General features: G+C 34.2%; 1 protein-coding gene across 1 annotated transcript in view; it reads right to left on the reverse strand.

Annotated features, from left to right (window-relative positions):
• LOC106058521 (ceramide kinase-like protein) overlaps positions 1-21,369 on the reverse strand; it is a 38,159-nt gene that overhangs the window by 12,019 nt on the left and 4,771 nt on the right. The window contains exons 3-12 of the mRNA XM_056031334.1: positions 17,178-17,306; positions 13,483-13,546; positions 13,064-13,209; positions 11,141-11,215; positions 8,865-9,011; positions 7,910-7,991; positions 7,789-7,811; positions 3,539-3,598; positions 2,643-2,836; positions 524-696 (exon numbers count right to left, since the gene is read on the reverse strand). Of these exons, the coding sequence (XP_055887309.1) occupies positions 524-696; positions 2,643-2,836; positions 3,539-3,598; positions 7,789-7,811; positions 7,910-7,991; positions 8,865-9,011; positions 11,141-11,215; positions 13,064-13,209; positions 13,483-13,546; positions 17,178-17,306 (1,093 nt within the window). The remainder of the gene's footprint in view (positions 1-523; positions 697-2,642; positions 2,837-3,538; positions 3,599-7,788; positions 7,812-7,909; positions 7,992-8,864; positions 9,012-11,140; positions 11,216-13,063; positions 13,210-13,482; positions 13,547-17,177; positions 17,307-21,369) is intronic.

A 21,369-nucleotide genomic window follows, 5' to 3' on the forward strand; every position in this document is an offset into this window, starting at 1 on the left:
GAACACTGGTATGGACAGTATAGATAGTGTAGAGGGATTTCTTATGGCCCAACAATTATGCTGAGCAGAGCACATATCTCGAATGAGGGATGAATGTATGCCAAAGGCAGTCCTTTTCGGTGAGCTGAAAGGTGGTCCATGTAACAGAGGGGCCCACAGAAACACTTTAAAGACCAGCTTAGAAGCCAACTTGAGAGAGCTGGAGATCACTCACAAAGGCAGCAGGATACACATTTGAGGCCAGAAAAAAAGACATTGCCGAGGGCATACAAAGATGGCAAAAAGAATATCTAAATTGACTACCTGCAGGAAATGGTTATGTTTGCGCTGGGTGTGGCAAAATTTGTAGGTCGCAGCTGGGGCTGCATAGCCACAGTAAATACTGCATTCAACATTAATCTTCAGACTCAAAGACATGCCTTATTATACATTCCACCATATTAATATCAACCATATTAACAAGCTAGAGTAAAAAATCATGATTTTCTTTACTTCACTAAAACAATGAAGCACTAAAATGTACCTGACAATTATTTCGTCTGTTTCCAAATTCAAAACTTCACCATCAACATCAATTAAATGATCTAATGCTGTATTCCTAACATCTTGACTAGATGATCTATCCTGGATACCATAAACAGCCTTAAGTTTAAAGTCTCTTATATTCTTGATGACCTCAAGACTGCCAGGTTTACTCTAGGATATAAAACCAGAAAATTTATGAATACATTATTACTAATCTTAACTATAACTTGACAAATCATAATACTTACCAAACAAGTCAAATTAGTAACTAAAAAAAGTCATAAACAAGTTACAATAAAAAAAAAATCTTAGTTTTTAACTAAAAAAATTAGAGAGCAATTAAAAATAAATTGAAAATGTATTCACTAATTAAAAAAAAAAAATTCTAATGTGTGAAACACAAACTCAGATGCAGCCTACAACAGGTCCACCAATGGGTAATCTGTTTGGTAAGCAATGATGGTAAAAAGCAGGTTTCAAAATTTTCATCATGAACATCAAAAGTTATGAACTACAAACTATCCACAATCACAATCTACTTCCCTCCATATAAAATAGACATAAAGTGTTCCTTACATAATTGTATTGTTTCGCAAGCTGACATTTTTACAAAGCTTATATCATTTCTGTCTATTTCTACACATTATTTCTTCTACACCCAATCTCGGATCAAGCTCAAATTTTGCACAATTATTTCTTGTACATGACAAAACATGTCATGTATCAATTTAAAAAAATTAACCAATTAGTTCATTAACCATTAGTAATTAATTTTTTTTTTTTTTATTGAAAAAGGGAAAGAAATTGTAAAAATATTTTTAATCCCACAGATTTATTATTGTTAGTCTAGAAACACTGGCACCTGTTGGATTACATACTAGTGAGATAATGCGATGACTCACCAACATTTGAGGAAGTTAAAAATTGCAATTCATAAACTCAAGAAAAAACTGAGAGCACAACTTAAACCGCTTTGTGGACACCAATGAGGATTTCAACAAAGTCAGTCATGATGGCTTAAGGAGGATTTTGACCAGGTTAAGATGCCCACCTACATTCCTATCCATTCTTAAGCAGCCAAATGTGGGACAAAAAGACCAGATTAGACACAATGGGGACCTGTTTGATCACTTCCCAGTATATAAATTGGGTAGTGGGGTTATGTACTTGCCCTTACTCTATTCACTATCTTTTTTTTTTTGGCATAATGTTGGGTCAAATGAGGCTGCAACAGCATATGGCATCTATGTCAAGTTTTGCTGGGGTTATTGTTTACTGTGCCATACAAAAAGAAAGGAAATGGTCATAACAGAGGCTATCTGTGCTGATGATTGCGCCTTACTAGCTTACAATGAACATGATATCCAGCTCACAGTCAAAGAATTTGTATATGCAGCCAAGTTGTTTGGTTTATCTATACCTCGGAAAACAGTAGTCTTATTCCAGAAGTCACACAATAAAACATAATTAGCCCCAAAGATCACCATAAATGGACACCCATATCTAGGGAGCTCATTTTAATATGTAACACTGCTCCATCATGAACAAATGGTAGCAAGACCACACTACAAACAGCGATGTTCTAGCAAATGCCAGAACAGACAGTATAGAAGAATTTCTTGTGGTCAGATAATTACGCTGGGCAGGACAAGTATCCTGTATGGGGGACAAATGTATGCCAAAGGCTGTGTTTTTTGGTGAGTTGCTTTGACTCACATAGAAGAGAGCACATGGTTGCAGGTGGCTTCAGAATGACACAGCTGGAGATCACTTACAAAGGCCTCAAATTCACAAAAGAAAATCCACTGCTGATGGTTAAAAGGGAAATTATATCTACCTTGGCAGACTACGGTTGGATATGGCAAAATATGTAAGTCGCAGTTGATGCTCTGAAGCCACATAAAATACTGCATTCCTCATTAATCTTCTGACTTAACGACATCTCATCTAGTTTTTTAAATCTAACAAAACTAAAAGTGGCTTAACCCTTTCGAGGCCGCAAAAATTTTTTTTATAAAGATATTTGAGCATATATTAGAACTTTCACAAAACCATTTCCATTATTAAACATTTTTTTATAGAATTAAAAATTAATACATTTCAAAGTAATGACTTACAGTGATAGTTTTTCCCATTAAAAAATCAAAAAAACTTTTGAACACAGCCAGCTTACTACACCCTGTGCATACGATAAGTTGGACATGTTGACCATATGGATTCACAATATTGTGATTGTCCTTAGGAATCAACTCAAATGGAAGAGCATAAATACAACAGTAGTCTTGTATTGCAGGCTCAATTGTCATCCATTCTGATTTAAAAAAAAACTGTAATTACTTGTTGTTATATTCATACAAGTTTAACATTTTGTTTAACTAGGCTAGATGTTAGAATGTGCATTGTTCATAATTAGATCTAAATTGTATTAAAGGTGATTTCAAAGACAATGTTTTTTAGCTTTCTATCATCACCACGCATGCCATTGGAAGCACTTTATAGGTAATGATGGGTTAAGACCATTACCACTTCCGGCGTTAACAACCTTGCGGAACCAAAAAAACAAATTATATCAATAGTTTAGTTAATTTCTGAAATTTCAAACCATAACTAAATTATATTAATAGTTTAGATAGTTTCTGAAGTTTCAAACCAAAACCAAATTATATCAATAGTTTAGAGATTTTCTGAAGTTTCAAACCACAAATTATATTAATAGTTTAGTAAGTTTTTGAAGTTAGAAACCAAAACCAAATTATTTACCAACAACACAGAAGACCCAGAATATATACAAAAATGGAAAAGAGGGAAAAAGGAACATGAGACAAGCTGTTACTAGAAGAAGCAAAGCCATGATCACATGCTAAGAGTTGTAAGATGGATATTTCAATCATGTCTCCATGCATTTGTGTGTGATATAGAACAAACAAAAGATACAGAAGGGTATGCTTGTAGACAGATCAGACCAGTAATAGGCCAGCCAAGACCATTAGTTATATAAGGCCTCAACACTGACCTGCAACATCAGAAACTTTTGGGCAATTTAGACCAATGGCTTGTTGCCATGTCATACAGACTGGAAATCAAATTTTGTGTTTTTAAGGAATTGTGGACATCAGAAAATAGTGAGACATACCACTTTGTTTTATTTGTAAGAGTGAAGAGTCTCTGTAAGATTTAAAATAAAAACCTGTTCTATTTGCCAATCTGCTATAAAAATAGATATATTTTAAAAAAATAACTTCAGTCATTTCAGTAGGTCAAAATGTCTGTCTTTTGGCAAATTTGTAACAAGTTTTCAAGACTTCTCTTATATATATAGTGTACTCTTAATCTGAACAGTAAAGTAGTGAAACCAGACCTACAGGTTAAGACTATTACTCCTTAATGTTCCAAAATTATAGTTCTACAAGAGCTAGTCTAGATCCTGTTTTCCAAATTTAATATATCAATGGATTTCATGCATTGTTTGCTTTATAAATTTGGAAGCTATTTGTTTTCCACATAAAAAAATAGAAAAGCAATGTCAGAAGAAATTGATGAAAGAACACTCCAAGACTAGACACCACTTCCATTTTCATACAAGAAAAATGTAAAGGAAGAAAAGAAAATACCAATAACCCAAACAGGATAATGGCACAAATGTATGCTAATTGATTCATTTGTATTTACAAAGCTTAAATCAGCTCACTTTGTCTGTCTGGTAAAAAGTTTTTAAAAATTATTTCTCTCACAGCCATTCTCAGATCAAGTTGAAACTGCACAATTATTCATTGTCATAGACAATACATAAATAAATTTTTAAAATTATCAATTAGTCAATTAATTACTGGTAATCAATAAATTAATTAATTAAATTATAAAAACTCAGTACATTTCCAATTTATAATTCTTTTTGATAGATATTATCCTTAAGATATAATTTATTTAGATCTAGATAAGCCTACTTAAAATTAGTACTTATTATATCAGGCTTACATTTAGTAGATGTAGAATGTTAAACTATTAAGGAACACTACACTTAATAAACAACGCCTACACTATAACGCCAGATTCATGTCATTTTATTTACAAACTGTGTTAACACAGATGACACATAACATTCCAATATTCACTCCCTTAGTCACAGGGAATCATTCAAGCTACTCATATAAACAATGTCAACATTCATTACAATTTCTAATTTTTTTCTCACTCATTCTTTCTTTCAACTTTAAGGCAAAATCCAGAATCAGAAAAAAATGTAAGAAAATCAATTTAGAAATAGGACAGTACATATTATATTAAAAAGTATTTAATACATGACACTAGTACAATGTAGTATAGTTGTGTTAAGCATAACTCAAAAATCAAATGTACAAATCAGTTTTATGTTTGTGTTTTTTTCCTGTTTTTTTTCCATTTTTAAAACAACATAATTGTTAATACTAGAACTACAAATACAGATATGATGAATAGCAAAATGAAATAGTAGGCATATTCACAAAACCAGAAAAACAATAATGATAAAAGAAAAAAAAAAGAAATATTAGGGCTATTTACACAAAGGTTATAACTACACTACTAGAAGAAAAAAAAGGTGATTAGAAAAAAAATAATAGTGCTATTTACACAAACTCATCCAGGAGTCTTCCTTCTTGCAGTATGGTCAGAAGTAGAAGTCCCTATGCACCTCGTTTGGTCATCACATTAGTTAGTTGTGCTCTTCCAGGACACCAACAAATTTCTTTCAGTCCTGTCCATCTCATTGATCGAAGCAATGTCAATACACAGCCTTTTGTCTTCAACTAGCTTAGTGGTCTGAAGTGCTTCAATGAAAACTGTGATAGGCAAAGATTGTTTCTCAATACCACAGAGTTCTTCTATTACAGTTCTGTAAAAGATGGCAGACTCTAGGCCTTCTGCAAGCCTAATGCTTCAGCAGCTATGGTAGATCTCACTACCCTTTTGATCTTTGAGGCTTTCCAAAAATTGGACAACAATGCTTGTCTCTGTCTTTAATCCATACAATATGGGCACTTGTACTTCCTGTACCACCACTAAGATTACCCAAGGCAGCATCGCAGAACAGAAGCAGCTCCTAGTCTTTTTTGGGTTTTCCATTTAGACCTCTATACAATTGCATGGGTCTTGAGTCTTTTAGCTTTCTGATGACTTTTATTGCTCGCATTAGGTCTGTAACCTCGGCTTTGTTTAACTTTGTACTTAGATCAACTAACTCAAAAGCCATATCAGGTCTGGAGCCTTGAACGACCAAATTTAACTGGCCAATGAGTTTTCTGTACAAAGACTGGTCTGCATTATTCAACTGCAAATCCATTTGCAAAAATCTTGCTGGGTCTAACTTTGGGCGATCAAGTTTTCCAATTATGCTACATACATCTCCATCACTCGTTAATGTGAATAGTGCTGGATCAAGACTTGACTGTTTGCAACCAAGTTTAATAAGCTCTTCTTTGACACTTAAATAGAACTGTCTTGCACCATCCTTGAGTCCATATAGCCCATACTTCAGTTTCCAAATAACTTTACTTGGAGTATTACTCTCTTTTGGTGGTATAATATAAACATCTCTAACCAGGGGCTTTCCTTGTAAAAATGCAGATTTGATGTTTTATTCTGCCACTGTTTACTAGCCACAATTGCCAAACAAATTCTCATGGAGCTTTGGGCAACATTTGGACTATCTTTTGGTATTAAGTCTTGCTCTTCAAATCCTCTTACAACAAGACGTGCTTTCGGTGAACCATTTTTCATTGTTATAAAAAAAACGTGCAGAAATAGCATTTTGTCCACAGTCTTCAACCTCTTCATATGTTTCAAACTGCTTTAATTTTAGTAACTTTAGTAAATTTCATAACTTCATCTATCTCTTTCCTTGATTCAACCATTGATAAACATACATTGTCGCTATTGTCTCCCATTGAATATTTCCACTCAATTCGTTCAAGGTCAACACTTTTTCTTTCTTTGTCCTCATTATTTTCTATGTTATACCTATATTTTTTTGTGGCTTTGCATGCTCTTTGGAGAATGGTATCATTTGTCCATTGTTCTGATTCGTCCATTCTGTATTCTATTTGTTCATTTGGCTTCAAACAAGTTACAGAATGAATGTCTGTCCTTGTGTTACTTTCATCTCTAATAATTTCACAATCTCTATCAAATATTTCGCTTACACCACTCTTGATGACGTTATGAATCATTTTTGTGTTCTTCTCATTATCTTCTGTACTCTTTTCCTCATCCACGCTAGCTTTATAAAGTCTGTTTGGTGCCACTCTGACAAATACACCGCCATGTCTCACAAAAACAATTTTTCCATCTTGAAATACCACCTTTCCTAACCATCTCTCTTTGCCTTCATGCTTGTAAAAAACTTTGTCACCATTTTGAAACACCTGCTCTGATGCTCGAACTTTAGAACGCAGGGCTCGTATTCTTTCACTGACTCTGATTGAATGTAGTAAGCTTTACGTGTCTCGTGGAGAGCGGGTAAGTGCTTAAGAAAGGCTTCACTTGTTGTTCTACCCACTAAAGCTGGTAGTTTTGCCTGAAGAATGTTTGGTAAATTAGGGTTTCTACCAAACACAAGCTCATGGCTACTATAACCATTTCTCATTTTCTAAGAGTTTTTAGCTATATTTGCCCAGAATAAGAGAGTTTCCAGATCTACGTCTAAATTTTAAGCCTCAAGTTTCATTAGCATGTACAGTATCCATTGACCTTTGTATTGTTTGAGATCCATTGCAACTTACTTAGCAATTACTTTGCACAGTTGACAGCTTCTTTATCTGTTAATTCCTCTTCAAAACCCTCACCCCAAATGCTAGCATCTTGAAGTGAAGTCTTAAGTCTATCCCTCGGAGAGTGTGCTAACTGCCTATGTAGTTTTCTAATAGTTACCTTGCATTTTTCTGGGGATTCGTCGAATGCTTTTACTGTGTTGACCTTTTCAATTTGGATCGTTTCTGTCTAGTCAATGGGAATGCAATAATGGCCAGATGATGTTAAGTTTAAGGCAACCTCTTTTCCAGATATACAGCATGCGCAGTAACCAAAAGAAGGTGAACCAGATGCATGTGAAGCAGCTGTCTATGAACTGACCTCAGAACAGATTTTTACAGAAAAGATAAAAACAACCTTGCTGGTAGCTTACAGTTTCATTAAAATTACAAAAATATGATTTAATTAGAACAACATTAGAAATGTAATACACACTGCTATAAGTAGCAGCTGTGCTACAAAACAAGTTTTTACACTCACCAGCAAGACTTGATCCTTCATTCCTGAAATAAATAAAAATAACTGAGTACCGGTACATGAATGTCTACTATTGAGTTTAGTTGTATTAAAAAGAAAATATTATTATTTTAATTATTATTACATTGAATCTAAAACAGATAATCGATAATGAAGTTCTGCTTGAAACATTCTTTTTCTTTTCATTAGTGTCCCAATTATAGCAACTGAAAAGAAAAAAGAAATCTGAATAAATAGTTTAAATAAAGAAATTTGCTTAGAATTAAGTATGACAACTTATAATATATAGATATAAATATTTATCAAATCAATGATTGAGTGCAATAAAAAAAATGTAAAATTTAAACATTCAGCTTTATTAACAGAAATAAAATTTACTTTTGTATTTATTTAAGAATTTTTTTTAACTTTGAAGTGTCAAATTATTCTTCCTTAAACCAGCTCCTTGCAGTGAAAAAGTGATTTTTTTTCAAAAGGTAGTACCAGTATAAAAGTTAATGTTAAATAAAATCCAACCAAAAAGAAGTTTACATAAATCATTAAATTTCATTTATAAATAATTATATATTTATGTATATATGCAATGGTGGTCTGAAAAAGTTTCAAACTGACTTTTTATTTATCCACATAATCTCCTTTTACATCTATGAACCTTCCAGCAAAGCTCTCAGCACTTCAACCGTCAAAATAGTAGGACTGTTTAATTTAGCTATTTAGCTAAGTTAAAAGTTGCTATTGGAGAATAGATCTAATGATGATGATGCCAACACTTTTATAAACAACTTTTTTCTGGAGAAAGACTCTAAAAAGTATTTAGATAAATTTATCATTACAATATCTACCCTGTGAGAGCAGCTTATAGATTAGGAATGACCCTATTTGAACTAGTTGGAGAAATGGTTACAATGCTGTGAGAAGTTCTTAGTTCTAAATGATTATGTTGAGAAGCTATTTTTAATTTGAAGAAAAAATACACTTTTCATTATTTGGTCAGAAACATTTCAGACCACCCTTGTATATTTATTAACTATATATATATATATAACAAATATAGCAATACAAAAGTAGAAAAACATTACATGGATATCTCAATCTTTTCATCCATCTTAACTCATCTGTTCTCTTGATCAAATCAGAGAACATTCCGTAAGCAAATATAAGACCACATACACACAGCAATTTGTTGTTGTTATACACTGTAAAAACCTGAGCTCTGTGGTGTTCACCTAATAAAAATAAAATTCTAAAAATGTAAGTTTTTCAGCATTTATAAACCTGTTTTACAATGCTTGTATCAACTCACTCTGTCTGTCTGTCTGGTAGAAATTTGTAAAAGTAATTTCTCCCATACCCATTCTTAGATCAAGCTGAAATGTTGAATGATTATTTATTTTACATGACAACACAAGAATCAATGAAAAAAATTAACCAATTAGTCAATTAACTATTGGTAATTAATTATTTTGTTTGGGAAAGAAATTTTACTTGACTGATAAGGTGGTATATGTTAAATTATTCCCCTTTATTGTTTGTAGAAAGAAAAGTGTGTAAATAACTATAAAACCTATTTTCATACACAGCTTCCTGGCACATTGATTACTATATTTGCTTGAGGAGGCCTTAGCCCTCAAGTTTGAATTGAGATAGCTCATTTTTTTTATAAACACATTTAAAAAGCGATCACCCAGATACCCCTTCTTTATCCACCTTACCCCTTTCCTTAACATCATCTGCTCTATAGGCCGCATGGTCTGAAATGGGAACTTTACTTTTTTACCCCTTTCCAACTGGTCCAGACAACTGATAAGTTCATAGAGTACTGAGAAAGCTAAAAGCATGAAATTGCACTAAACAAAAACAATTGGTAAAAATATTTCTAATCGCAAATTTATTGTTAGTCTAGATCTAATTTAATTACAAGACTGATCCAAACTAATTGATACAACTAAACTTAATATAGGCTTTATTTTTTTTAATTTTGCTTGTTATATCTTAGAAACTATTGAAAGCTATCCAATACAGTTATCTTTATATAAACCATAAATCAGCCTTTAAAGCCACCATAAATGCTGGTCTGGTCCTTCTGATCTTTCCTGAAAATAAGCACCTCCAGATAAGTGCACCCTTTGGCGATTTATGCTCAAACTTCCAGGTTGAAATTGAAGCTATCACTACCAATATAGGATCGCAGACAGCTGAAAACAAGCTTTACGACAGAACCCAAGGATCACCAGATATTGTGATCTTTACAGATTCTCAATCCACTCTGAGGTAGTAAGTAAGTAAGCAGATCTTCTGATAAAAGTTGGTTATTGAGACAAAATGTTTTTCTTCATGAGAAGAGTGTTCAACATGCAGAGCTAAAAAATGATCTGTGGATCCAGAAATTGTATTTCATGGTGGATGTTATTTCTTGTCTTTAACAGCTTAATCCAAAAGTTAAAACGAAAAGAAAACATTTCTTTTTTAGATGTTAGAAGAAGAAATTTAATTTGAAAACAAATTGTTGCTTTTTTTAAAAAAGATTTTGAAAGAGAGATTTTAGTTAACTTTCCATTGAAATATTTCCCCAAAAAAGAAATCTCATTTTGACATTTCAGAACAATTCTGTTAAATTTGTAATAAATCTGACTAACAATAACAAATCTGTGTGATTAGAAATATTTGTAGCAATTGTTTTTGTTTAGCATAATTTCATTCTTTAGCTTGCTCAATATGTTTGGTCAAATCACTTGTCTGGACCAGTTGGGGAAGGAGAAGAAAGTAGAGGTATCTGAATGAAGGTTGTTGTGATAGCTTTTTAAAAGCAATTTACGGGTATAAAAAAAAAGTTATACGACTGTAATTCTAACTCTAGGGCTTAAGCCACCTTAGAGGAATTAGGTAATCACTGATCCCTGGTCACAGCCACATTTTTACATGCTTGTGAATCTAGGATGCTGTTTGCAGAACTAGAGAGGAGGATCCTAGCAATGCATTGAGATGCTACAAAAAGATCCTAAGTACATACAAAGACCATATCACAAATGAAGATATTAGAGACAGGATTAGTACCGCGATTGGACCCCACGATGACCTGCTAACTACTGTGAAAGAATGCAAACTAAAACTCTACAACCATATCACAAGGTCCTCAGGGCTCACAAAAACCTTCCTTCATGGAACAGTACAGAGAAAGCAATTGGAAGACAACATTAAAAAATGGACAGGACTATCATAGAAAGAGAAGAATGGAATAAGTCCAACAGACTATGAGATAGGTGAAAGGATTTAACAACCAAAAAAAATTAGGCTTGTCTAGATCTGATTGCTGTCAAGAGTATCATTTTAAAAGAGAATTATTATCTTGTGTTACCTCTGATAATATTAAGAGCAGCAGTTCTTACATCAATAACTCCATTAATCATGCGCGTAACACCATTACCTGTACCTACAGACAAAAAAAAAAAAAAATGATGCCAATAGAAAATGTACAAATGTACATGAGTTATGTCAGGTTCATTTTATGTTTTTAATAGGTTACATGCCCAGGTCCCTGATAGATCTAATTGGCCATTAGGTTAAAAATTATAAATGAGCATGTTAGGTTAACAATCAGAAATTTAATGTGTCATACATTTTTAAAATGAATTTGACTTGTGATGAAGACATAAAGTGGCATCATATTTATTCTCTTACATAGCAATAAGAAACTAATGACAGTTATTTGCATGTGTTAAAGCTTAGTCTATGTGTAAATCAAGTATTTACATGGGATAAAGGGAAAAGTGATTCACTCTGCACATTGGGGTGTCATATCAGTTGGACCAAGTAGCAGCTACCACATTGGAGACACCTTAACCCCACGTCTCAAATTATGCATAACTCAGCACTGAGCGGATAGGAACTTAAAGCTACCTCCTTAAAATACATAGATAAATGGAAAAAAGAATGTATGTCTACACATACAACTAAAGTGTGTCCAAAATTATGAACACAAAACAGGGTTACAAGGACAGTTTGTGTAGAAACATATACTTAAAGTCAGCCCTCGAAGTGGAGCAATCAGGCAGGTAAAAAGGTAGGTTTCCATATTTCAGAAAGAATATAAAAAAAAACTATGAACTACAAACTATCAACAACTATAATCCTATCTCTGTCTGTGATAGTAAGTGGGTAAGTCAGGACTGTGTGTAAAAGTGGGTATGATTCACAAGATGCTGGAGTAAAGGAGATGAATAGAAGACTAATAAAATCAACGTGTTAATTGAGACTCTTGTTGTTTTAGTGTGTCTATCACACCGTCGATACAAAAAGAAGAGACATGCTCATGTTGAAAGTCTTGCCGATACTAATGTATTGATAGTTCAAGTAACAACTTGATACAACAGGATACAGAGATTTGTTATTATTACATTGTTAATATTTTTATGTAGTCAATGAACAGATAGTTATGAATTTATAGTTAAATGTAAACTTGGCCTAAATGATGTTTTTGAATGATTATATAATTGATTTAATTGTTTTGTTAAGGGCCAATATCTCATTCAAAGCCTCAACAATTAAACTTTTACCTTCAGTTAAGTGTTTTACATTATAATTGGAGTATTGTGCATTATTTGAAAAAAATGCTTATTAATTGTTTTTAATTATATTTGACTTAAATGCATATTAAATAGATTTTTTCTCTTTAAAAAAAAAGTTGTTTTTTTTTAATGAAAGTAGCTAGAATGATAGAAAGTTTTTTAATTTAGATATACAAATTTTTTTAAAACATTTTTTTTGACAAAAAATCTAAATTCGTTTCCATAAATGTGTTTAAAATATGTTAAATAAGCATCTCACTAAATAGTCTCTCTTGTTTTTTACTATTTATAGAAAAGTTATATAAATGGTCTATTTTTATGAAAAAACTGCTTGCATAGTCTATTTTTAAATTTAATTTTTCTCGTTCAGAAAACAAAAAAGTAGCAGTTGAAGGATCTAAAATATAATGTTATTCAATTTTCACCTAACCCTAACCTGTTCTAGTTTATGAGATCTTAAAGGGATGGATGGATGGACGGGTGGATATACCACACAAAACTAATAGCAGCTATTTCCCTTTCAGTGGCCACTAAAAAAAGTACAAACTGACAGGGTAGTAAAAACAATCACAAGAATAAATAGTTCAGAAAGCCTGAAAAGATTTAAGAAAACAAAATCCACAAAACATGCTAAATCAAGAAGTGCCTACCCTCATTATGATCAAGGACAATAATTTCTAATGAATGGTTCCTATTAAAATATAAGGTTTTACCGGCAGGAATGATCCCTAATGGCACATTCAATTTATGTAATTCTTGGTCACAATGATTATAATTGACTCCATCTTTCTTTTGTACTTGTACAGTAAGTCCCTGAAGTATCTCTTGGTAAAGTCCATCACCACCAACTATGACAATGCTAAAAGTTTTTTTGGGGAAATAAAAATAATTAAACATAAACATATGAGATTTTTTAAAATACTAGCATAAAAATGTTCTATTTGTAAGTTATTTTACAAATCATATCTACTATTATTCATCGAAAATTATTAAAGTTAATTAATGCATGAAAATGTATGTTTTTCTAGCAATCATACATACATTACCACTACCGGTACCAATGAAGATATGAGATAATCTACTGTTTTACAACATTGATTCTACCCTTTACAATGTAAGTAAATTACTCTACCCATCAAAATGAGAAAAATCTGTACTTTCAGCAATATTTAGAGCATGTTTAGATCTCTCTGTCACTGAAACATTTAGACATAAGAATGTATACTTTATATTACTTATGAAATGTACAACACTAAGAATTTAGAACATTTACAAACTATGCACATTTCCAATTTCATAATTGTCTTTTGCATGTTTTGTAGGGAATATTTAGCATGATACAACACTAAATTTTCTAATACATAATTTTTAAAATTAATCAAATCTATTTATGAATCATTTTTATTTTTTTATCAATAGAAAAATAAACAAACAATGGTAAGTCAAAGTTCTAATTTGAATTCTTCTTGTAGCCAGCTTTTTTGCTGCTGGGCTTTTTTTTTGTAGTCTGTGTCATTGTCATAGCTTTGCTTGAGACTCATTGTCAATGACATATTATGATTTTTAGTCACCTAGCATAAAACATGCTTTAAAAGCATGAGGAAAAAGCTCTCAGCAGAAACCACGAGGTATAGAATTAGTTGCAGTTTTGTTCTCAGAGAGAAAGGATGTGTATTTTCTAATCTAGATTATTTGTTAAGAGAGTTGTAACTTTATCCTCAGAGAATAAGGATGTATAATATTTTTCTAGTGTTGAAGTTGAAATTATTCATGTAAAAGTATGTCCTATTCTATGGAGTGATTACATTTATTTATTTGACTACTATTGGAATTGTATTCTATGTATAAAGTATATGAAACTGGAGAAGCACATTAGTGCACATCTTGTTACTTATTTTATTATTATTAATTATAATAATAATAATAGTATTAATAATAATAATAATCTTTATTGTCCGTAAGGAAATTTGTCTTACAATTTGTGCATTACACCAAATAAAACATTATAACTATAAAAAAACAAAAATGTACATTCACACCAGACTCACTCATAATTTACAGGTCAAAAAAGTTTATCTATCAAATTGTTTCTATTTAATGATTTGATTGCCAGGGGAACAAAAGAGTTTTTGTGTCTGTCTGTCTTTGCTATCGGTGTCTTGTATATCTTTTGTGATGGTAAAATCATATCTGCTACCTGGAACTTCATAAGTGATTACTAGCTATCTCGTCATTTAAGTTTGTTCATAGTCTATACACAGCTCAAACCAGAATCTATGATATTTGCGTCATCGTTACCATTTGTAGCCAAAGACAAGAGAACATTTACAGTAAAATATGATACATTAATTTAAGGTCAGTACAATGAGCCTCCAACCATTACAACACTGTAAACTAATGTGCTGTACTTCTTAGTACTTCCTACATGTTGACATGCTGGGCTGTTGAAGGTAAAGGTTCTGTTTGAGGGGGAGTAAGTTGGGACATTCTAAAACAATATTTTTGACAGTTTCATAAGGTTTATTACATTTAGATGAGAATGTAATGCTGTGTGTGCTGTTCTTAGGTGAAAAATAAGAAAAACATACAAAATATTTAAAAAAAAAAACAAAGCTTATATTATAATTAAGACTACCTGAAAGGGAAACTTTACTTTTTTTTTTTACTTGTATAAATTAGTTTGGATCAGTCATGTAATTAACTTTGTAATAGATCTAGACTCACAATAAAAAAGCATTTATAAAGATACATTAAAAAAAAAGGGGAGGACCTGAATTTGAACTTGTGGGCTAAAGCCTTCTCATACTTTTTAAGCCAATGCAGTAACCATTCTACTAGCGAACAGTCTATCAACATGCAAGATTGTATAGCTATCTATTGCTTCTATTTCATGTTTGTGTTAACTAAGCCTGAGAGGCAGCCTAATATAAAGGTAACTAATTCAGCTTATACCACCACTTCAATCTAGTACTATTTCTTTCCCTTGTTTGAGATACCAAACAAAGTAATTTGTTACCAATAGTTAATTAACTAATTGGTTAATTTTATTTATTAATTATTGTGTTATCAGGAAAAAGAAATAATTGTGCAAAATTTCAGCTTGATCTGAAATTGGGTGTCAGAGAAATAACATGTACAAACCTTTAGCCAGATAGACACATAGACAGACAAAGCTTTGTAAAAACAAATAGCACTTTGCTGAGTAGAAAGCTACTAATGTCTAGAACAGGTTCTAAAGGTACCGTCAAGTGTTTGGCATGGAAATTTCTCTATAAATAGCTCAACCGGTGCTTCCAAATGCTCAGTGGTGAAGCAACCTAGCTTTATTATAGTTGGATAACACCAACAATGACTTAGTTGTAATTTACAGGTCTTAATACTTGTTTCATTGTTTATCTGTATACTTTTTCATTTCCTTCTAAGTTTAAATGCAGCACTTTGTGATTTCAAAATTGGTCATTAAGTTTAAGTTGTCAACTCTTGGCAAAGGTGAAATTTTACCTCAGAAGATAACTGAAAGAGTAATAATATTTGATGGTGCACATTTTACTTCACAGACCATGTTTTCTACTGTCTGTAGTGTAATTCTGGCGTGGAAGTTTTACCCTTTTCACAAAGCACTCTTATCTTAAATGTGCTTGTTAATTGGGAATACCAGAACGGCAACAAAACTAGATTTCATGGTGGTTTTGAAACCTCATTTGTCAGTGTATATACAAATGACTGTTTTTGAGTAACAATAATTTACTATTGTTTCTCAGCTATTTCCTTCTTCATTAAAGTTTGTTTCCTTTAATGGGTAGTTGTTTTTTTCTAAAGATTGATCTTTTGAGATTTTTTCCAGCTGTTTAGCTGAAGTATTTTTTTCTCTATTGTTGGGTAGGTGGTGGTACCGGTAGCTATTTCACATATAATCTGAAGCAGTTTTCTTGGATTATTTTGATTTTAGTTTACATTTTCTTGTGCTAGTTGTATCTCTTCACTGCCTCTAATTCTGACATATAATAACTGACTTTAAAGTTTCATATTAAGGAGGCTTCTGTAGGTGGTGTTCTCATGCTTCACTGATTAGGTGTAAAGCTTAATTTTGATTTAAGCCTAGTGATATTTACTGAGTTGGCTGTTATTTATATGGAGATGCAGCTGTCCATGATCCTGATGCATGTTTTAGGAGATATAGCCTTTTTGAAGTTTTTTTTCTTTTCTTTTCTGTTGGCGTTGGAATCTATTTTTGGATTTCAATTCTATTATCTGCCATTTTTTTGCTGTGACTAAAAGTAGAATCAGTTCCATTTTCCATAAATTGGAGAATCTACATGTGTTAGTTAGGGGTCTATTTAATTTAGCTATAGTAAGCACTGGATATTTCTCTATAGTCGCATTAAAGGATAATCTGTATAAAATGCCATGTTGAGGGGGAAGTCTCAAAGGTCATTTTTTTACTTAAAAATCTGACTTTCAATCTGTCTGAAAATAAAAGAAACACATCTGAACTATAGGCTATAATAAATTCAGTTGACAGTTTTAGTATTGTTTTTTTCTTTTTGGTTATTAAATAGACCTACTTCTAAACTGTTTCCTCTTATTTTTTACTCACCCTAAATGTAGTATGCTGTTTGTTTTTGCAAGTGCTTTATTTTTGTGATTATTAAATTTATAATAAAGGTTATATAGTAAATGTGAAATGTGGTTTTAGTAGCATAATAGAATAAGTGCTCAATACACTGACCTGTCCAATGTAGCCAAAACTTAAATGTGCCATAGGTAAATTTTACAAAAGTAATAAATAAATCCATTTAAACAAGGATATTAACAGGTTGTACTAACCAATCACACTTGTCTCAATGCTGGCAAGTTTGAATAAAGGTTCAACTGTGTCATAATAGACATGTAAGCCCTTACCAGCACCTCCGATTGGATTAATGACAACAAAAAGTCTCTTCGGCCGCCCTGAAACTAAAAAGCAACAATGTGAGTGTTCAGACACAGATCCATTATGACAGAAATTTCATTCTTGTACATTATATTAGGGTGGCACAAGCATTTTTAGTGATGTTTCACTAGACAATTTAAATTTGCATATGCAAATGTTAAAACATTGTATGCCCTGACAGATTCTTATTTTGCTGGCCTAATGACCTTCGTAACTAACAAGTAATTTGAGATGACCAACACTGTCACTACTCAAAGAGAAAATTTTATTTGCAAGTTTAAAGATAACTATTGTAAAGTTAAGTTCCCCTAACATACCTAGCTATCTATCAGGTAATCTGTTTCTGTGTCCCATGGTCAATGAGGGTTTTATGTGGCCAGCACAATGAACAACCACCTTTACTTTTCCCCAACTAATGTCAGGTACCCATTAGAGATGAGTGTACTGAGAGGCTCCTTTAAGATCCCGAAATTAACAAGAAAAATATAACTATATACTTTTTAAAAACAACCTGAATTTGAACACAGTGCTTAAAACTCACCAAGCTGACATTCTACCACTGTGCTAGCAAAGTACTTATGTAAATAGAAGGTTTTATTTGATTTGATTTGATTTGATTTGTTGATTTGAGGCACATCGGCACAATTTAGGCCATGTCGTGCCTGCAGTCCCTTAAGGACTACTCTCTCTCTAAACAACAAGGGCCAGATTCTATACAGTCATATAATTAAAATTAAGGTCTATTCACAGTTAAAATAGTAAAGGTAGTAAAAATTTAAATATTTGGTAAAAATCTAATGTAAATAGTGCATGTTCACAAATTCAGAAATCAGATCTTCGTAGATAGCCCCACTTCCCGAATAAAGCCCAGTACCTTCCCAGGGTCGACATTATTAAATAGTGTTTTTAGATTAGTGGCTCTAAAATGTTTCGCCCTGACATCCTGGTATCTGGGGCAATCAACGAGGATATGTTCCACGGTGAGGCGAGAGTCACAGTACTCGCAAAGTGGGGGCTCCTCTCTCTTCAGTACAAAAGAGTGCGTGATGTAGGTGTGGCCAATCCTAAGTCTGGACATGGTTGTGCTACCACGCCTTGTCAGACCCTTAGATGTGGGCCACGACCTGACATCCGCCACAATCTGCCTGAATTTACTGTGAGTCTCAGCCTCCCATCGGTTCTGCCACTCTCGATAGGTGGCAGAGGCAATACTTTGTCTCAGGTCCGAGTAGGGAATTTGGGTTCCTGACACCGCATGATTTAGGCCTCTCTTTGCTTCTCTGTCTGCGGCTTCGTTTCCCTCAATGCCAACATGGGAGGGGACCCAGATGAAGGTGACATCCCTACGGTCGGCTGTTATTAGGTCCAACAGCTTCAGGCTCTTATGTACCAATGGGATGCCAGTCTTCATCCGCCCCAAAGCTTGCAATGCAGATTTGGAGTCGGAGCAGATTATAAATTTACTCCTTTCTGATGCTTTTACGGCCATAAGTGCAAGCAATATTGCGTGCAATTCAGCCGTAAAGATGGAGCAGCCATCGGGGAGTCTACGGGAGATTGTTTTGTTCCGAAAGGAGCAGGCACACGTGACCTTTCCCTCCATTTTGGATCCGTCTGTGTAGATGGTGCCACAATCTCCGTAGCTCTCCTGCAGTTCCCTAAAGTGGACTTGTAGTATGCTTGGGTCTGTATTTTCTTTTTTGAAATTAAGGAGGGATAAATTTAATTTAGGTTTATTCATTAGCCAAGGAGGATTCTGAGGGGTTTCTATTTTAGAGATTTGGTCAATGGGTGGGGTTAAATTTTGGATGGGTTCTCTCATTCGAAGGCCCAACGGCTGTATGACGTTAGGCCTTCGATTGTATAATTCTACCTCTGTGGGGTTAAATATGGAGTCAAAAGCAGGGTTCGTGGGGTTGGATTTTAGCTTGACTATATACTGCATTGCAAGCTTTTTCATTCTTATATCCATGGGGAGTTCTCCAGCCTCCACATGGAGACTTGGGATAGGTGATGTACGAAACGCGCCGAGACAGAGACGCAGGGCAGCATTTTGTATTGGTTCCAGTATTTTTAGGTACGACTTCCTTGCTGCTCCATATATTATGGATCCGTAGTCTAGCTTGGATCGAATTAGACTCCGATAGAGCAGCAGCAAGGTATCTCTGTCAGCTCCCCAGTCCGTATGGCTGAGTACTCTTAGTATGTTTAATGACTTTTGGCATTTCTTCTTAAGTTCCTTAATGTGGGGGAGAAAATTAAATTTGGAATCTAAGGTGAGGCCTAAAAATTTTGTAGTTTTCACGACAGGGATCTTCTTTTTGTGTATAAATAGTTCAGGGTCTGGGTGGAGCCCCCTTAGATTACAAAAATGCATACTAACTGTTTTGGAGTCAGAGAATTTGAAACCATTATAGTTTGCCCAACCCTGAATTTTGTTTAAACATAACTGTAATTTCCTTTCTAAGGTGTTCATGTTTTTCCCATAAGTAAGAATGACAAAGTCATCAACATACAAAGAGCACTCTATGCCAGGGGACAGCGCATTTATGATGCTATTTATTTTAATGTTGAACAGGGTGACTGACAGAATGCTGCCCTGGGGTACACCCATTTCCTGGTCATGAGTGTCAGAAGCGGAGTTGCCCACTCGGACCTGAAATTTTCGATCTTTCAGGAATTCCTCCACAAAACGGGGGAGGTGTCCCTTAAGCCCCATAAGCGCCAGGTCACGTAGAATGCCATGTTTCCAGGTTGTGTCATAGGCCTTTTCTATATCGAAGAATACAGCTACTAGATGTTCTCTTCTGAGTAATGCATTTCTAATATAAGCTTCCAGCCTTACCAGGTGGTCAGATGTTGTCCGCCCCTGCCGGAATCCGCACTGGTAGTTTGAGATCACTTTATTCCTTTCCAGGTACCAGACCAGCCTACTGTTAATCATTCTTTCCATGGTTTTGCAGATGCAGCTTGTTAGTGCTATTGGTCGATAGTTAGCTGGGTCAGAGCCGTCTCTTCCCGGTTTAGGTATCGGTATAACTGTGGCTTTCCTCCAGCTGTTTGGGAAAGCGCCTGTTTGCCACACACAGTTATAGACCCCTAGCAGGACTGCCAATGAGGGTTCGGGAAGGTGCTTGAGGAACTGGTAATGGATTTCGTCTTCTCCAGGCGCTGTGTCATGTGACTTGTCCAGCGATTCCCTCAGTTCCTCAAGCGAGAACGGTTTGTTGTAGTCTTCATTGTTCTCTGACCTGAAATCAATGGGGTGTCTTTCCTCCCTGGTTTTGACTTTTTGGAACTCTGGCGTGTAGTGTGCAGTGGATGGTTTTTCTGCTATTGAGGATGCAAGGCAGTCAGCTATTTCTCTGGGGGACGTGACAGTTCGTCCTTGGTTTTTCAAATGCCCTATTGCATTTGATTCTTTCCCTTTGATTCGCCTTACTGCCTTCCAAACCGCTCTAGCAGAAGTTTTGGCATCCAGACTGCCGACAAAACTTCTCCAGGAATTCCTTTTGGCTGACCGTATGGTTTGTCTAGCCTTTGCTCTAGCTATCCTGAATAGCTTTAGGTTTTCCTGGGAAGGATTCTTTATAAATGCAGCCAGTCGTTTTTTCCTATCACCAATAGCACTTTTGCAAGCTGTATCAAACCATGGTTTGCTAGGCCGTTTTGGATTTGCAGAGGTTAGGGGTACAACTTTCCTGGCTATACTTAGTAGCTTGCTAGCAAAGGTATCAGCTGGGTTCTGTTCATGGAGGATATTTTCTGTGATATCCTCAGAGCATCTTTTTTGGAATTGTTCCCAATCAGCCTTATTCAGTTTCCACCGCTGAGGTCGTCCCAATGAAGGGAGATTGTTAGTAATGATGATTGGGAAGTGATCACTTCCCCGTAGATCATTGCTAACTGACCATTTAAAATCGTCCAGAAGTCCGGGGACGCATACGGTGAGGTCAATGCATGTGAATGATCCAGTTCCTGGGTGCAAGTAGGTCGGTGATGCATCATTAAGTATGCATAAATCATGTTGGAGGAAGATATCCTCCAGCATACGACCTCTTGTGTCGGTATTGTTGGATCCCCACA

The sequence above is a fragment of the Biomphalaria glabrata genome, chromosome 5 (assembly GCF_947242115.1).
Source record: "Biomphalaria glabrata chromosome 5, xgBioGlab47.1, whole genome shotgun sequence".
Taxonomy (NCBI): Eukaryota; Metazoa; Mollusca; class Gastropoda; family Planorbidae; genus Biomphalaria; species Biomphalaria glabrata.